Source organism: Capsicum annuum, unplaced genomic scaffold (assembly GCF_002878395.1).
Source record: "Capsicum annuum cultivar UCD-10X-F1 unplaced genomic scaffold, UCD10Xv1.1 ctg82893, whole genome shotgun sequence".
NCBI lineage: Eukaryota > Viridiplantae > Streptophyta > Magnoliopsida > Solanales > Solanaceae > Capsicum > Capsicum annuum.
The window spans coordinates 1-2,735 of NW_025893719.1; the positions used below are offsets into that span (position 1 = coordinate 1).

The 2,735-nt window shown below is 36.3% G+C and overlaps 1 protein-coding gene across 1 annotated transcript; it reads right to left on the reverse strand.

Moving 5' to 3' along the window:
- Positions 1-1,227: 1,227 nt before the first annotated feature.
- Positions 1,228-2,729, reverse strand: LOC124895550 (anthocyanidin 3-O-glucosyltransferase-like). The gene has a single exon (XM_047405982.1). The coding sequence runs from the start codon at positions 2,199-2,201 to the stop codon at positions 1,434-1,436; it is 768 nt and encodes a 255-aa protein (XP_047261938.1). The 5' UTR covers positions 2,202-2,729; the 3' UTR covers positions 1,228-1,433.
- Positions 2,730-2,735: the final 6 nt, after the last annotated feature.

Genomic DNA, 2,735 nt, shown 5'->3' on the forward strand with positions numbered 1-2,735 from the left:
TGAAGCGAGATTTCCTCCTCAATTTTCGTTATTTTCCTTTTAGCACGGTATAGCTGTTTTAATTGATGTATCCAACAAGACGTATCTCTTGTTAATAAGTCTATCGGAAAACCAAAAATTCAAAATTTTATGAAATTTTATTAAATGTTGGGATAAGGTGTAACTAGGGATAAACATCTAGGAATTTATGTAAACATGGAGTCACTTAAACATATCATACTATGTAAAGTAAAATTTATATAGAGTAAATATATAATTACACTCCTGATGTTGTCCAAAATTTTCAAAAAGACACCGAAACTTTAACTTCGACCTATTACCCCACGAATCTTTTTTATTCCGTTGCAAATACACCTTTTGACCCTCTGTGTGTATACATGCGCCACAAGCGAGTGAAAAGGCAAAAATTGACTTTTTTGACCAATTAGAAGTTGCCACGTGTAAATAATTTAATATACAATTTATATATATTTTTTTTAAATCAATATTTATTTATTTTTAAAAATTATTTCATAACCCTCCACTCACTCATACCCACCCCCGTAACCCCACTCATCCACTATTGTCTTCTTTCCCAACTTCTTCTTCATCACCATAACTCAACAACAACAACAACAACAACAACAACATCAATTAAAGCAACAACAACAACATCATCATCACCATAATTTTAAAAAAGAAATCTGATTTACAATCTCCATTTTAATGAAGCTTTAAGCTCTATTTTAATGGAGGAAAATGGACGGAAATGGGGAGGAAGGTGTTGGATGGGGTGGGGGTGGGGAGGTAGGGTGGAGTCATAAATAAAAATGAAGCTTAAAACTCCATTAAAATGGAGATTGTACAGGAGCTTTAAGCTGCATTTTAATGGAGGAAACTGGACGCAGGGAGAGGGGTTGCTGTTGGACGCGGGGTGGGGTGGGGTGAGGGAAGAGGGGGAGTGATAAATTAAATAAAAAAGAAAAACCTATTAAAAAAATAAATAAAATATGAAATTAAAAATATTTGACACGTGGCAGCACCTGATTGGTGCGTGCATTCACTCTCTTTATTATGACAGAGATTCAGCGAAAAATAGTGTACTTGCAACGAAATAAAGAAGAATCATGGAGTAATAGGTCGAAATTAAAGTTTAGGTGTCTTTTTGAAAATTTCGGACAAGATCAGGGGTGCAATTATGTATTTATTCATTTATATATCAAATACTACGGACCAAATTGTAATTTCGACCAACATTAATCTTACTAAAACCAAGAGCATTATTCGACAATAAACTTAGCAAGTTTCATCTGATAGGGAGGGAGCTCCTAGGAAGGGGTAAAAACGAAGAATAGTATTTTACAGTAAAATACTATTCCTATCTACACAAACAAAAAAAAGTTCCAGCTGATAATACATAGTTGCATATTGCAATTATAACGTATTAATAACAATCAAGTGAGCTTGTGACGTTTAACTAGATCTGCTAGAGCTTTGAAATTTTGTGTTGAACTTCCATTTTCTGGTTTCACAGCTGCTAGTGCTCTTGCTTTTAGCCCTACAACATTTTGCCTTAGAACCTTCCCTTTATCATCGTTGAAGAAAATATCCAATGCACTCATTGTTCCACTTTTGGTGAAACTCCCACCTTCAATTTGTAAACCAATCTCCCAAACACTCTCCACCAATCTACTATTCAGTTTTTGGTCAGCAAAAGAAGGCCTACAAATCATCGGCACACCATGTGATATGCTTTCCAGAACGGAGTTCCATCCCCCATGTGATACATGAACACAAATAGATGAATGTGCCAAGATTTCCAACTGGGGTGCCCAAGAAACTATCTCCCCAAATTCCTCAGCTCTTTCAAGAAAAACTTTGGGCAAAACCTTGACATCATTGTCTTTCAATGACCAAATAAAAGGTACCTTTTTCGCTTCTAGGGCATCTGCTATTGCCAAAGTTTCATTAGGGAGTAATGTTGTTATAGTTCCAAAACTAATATACACAACTGACTTCTGATTTTGCTTGTCGAGCCATTCGATGCATCCACTTTCATCAGAATCAACCTCTAACGATACGTTATTTGATGATTCTAGTACTAAAGGGCCAACGTTGTACACCTTTTGGAGCTTGGATTTGAGGTCTTTGTTGATCGTTGGACTCAGTTCCTCAAAGGAATTCACTACCACAGCAACAGCCTTGTGCAAAGTTAATGCCATATTGTAAAGTATAGATGGCACTGCCCCCTCTAAATTCTCTGCTACTTCTGGTGGCACGTCACTGATCCTTAAACTTGATGGAAATCCTGGAATGTTTAATGATGTTCCCTTGTTCGATCGAATCAAATCAGCGTACAAATGAGCAGATAAAGAATAAGAACTACTTATCCATTAGGCAATCCAAGGAACGTCAATTTTCTCAGCCAATTCACAAGAAAACCACAAGAATGAATCACTAAAAATGCAAGAAAGTTTCACACCTCTTTCCTCCTCCGCCTCTTTCATCGATTTCTCAAAATTAGCCGGAGTTGATTGTATGAAAAGTTCAATGGCTTCATGTCCAAAAGGGGTGTCATTTCCTTCTTTGACACCATCCCAAACATCGTAGACTTTGAGGTTGTTTGATTTTGATGATTTAGAGAAGGTTAAGGTGTTGGATTGTGATGTGTTGAAGTAGGAAAAAAGTGTGTTTGATGGTAGAAATGAAGATAGTTTTTGCATAACATTGAGTAAACAGGTTGGATGACTGCTAAA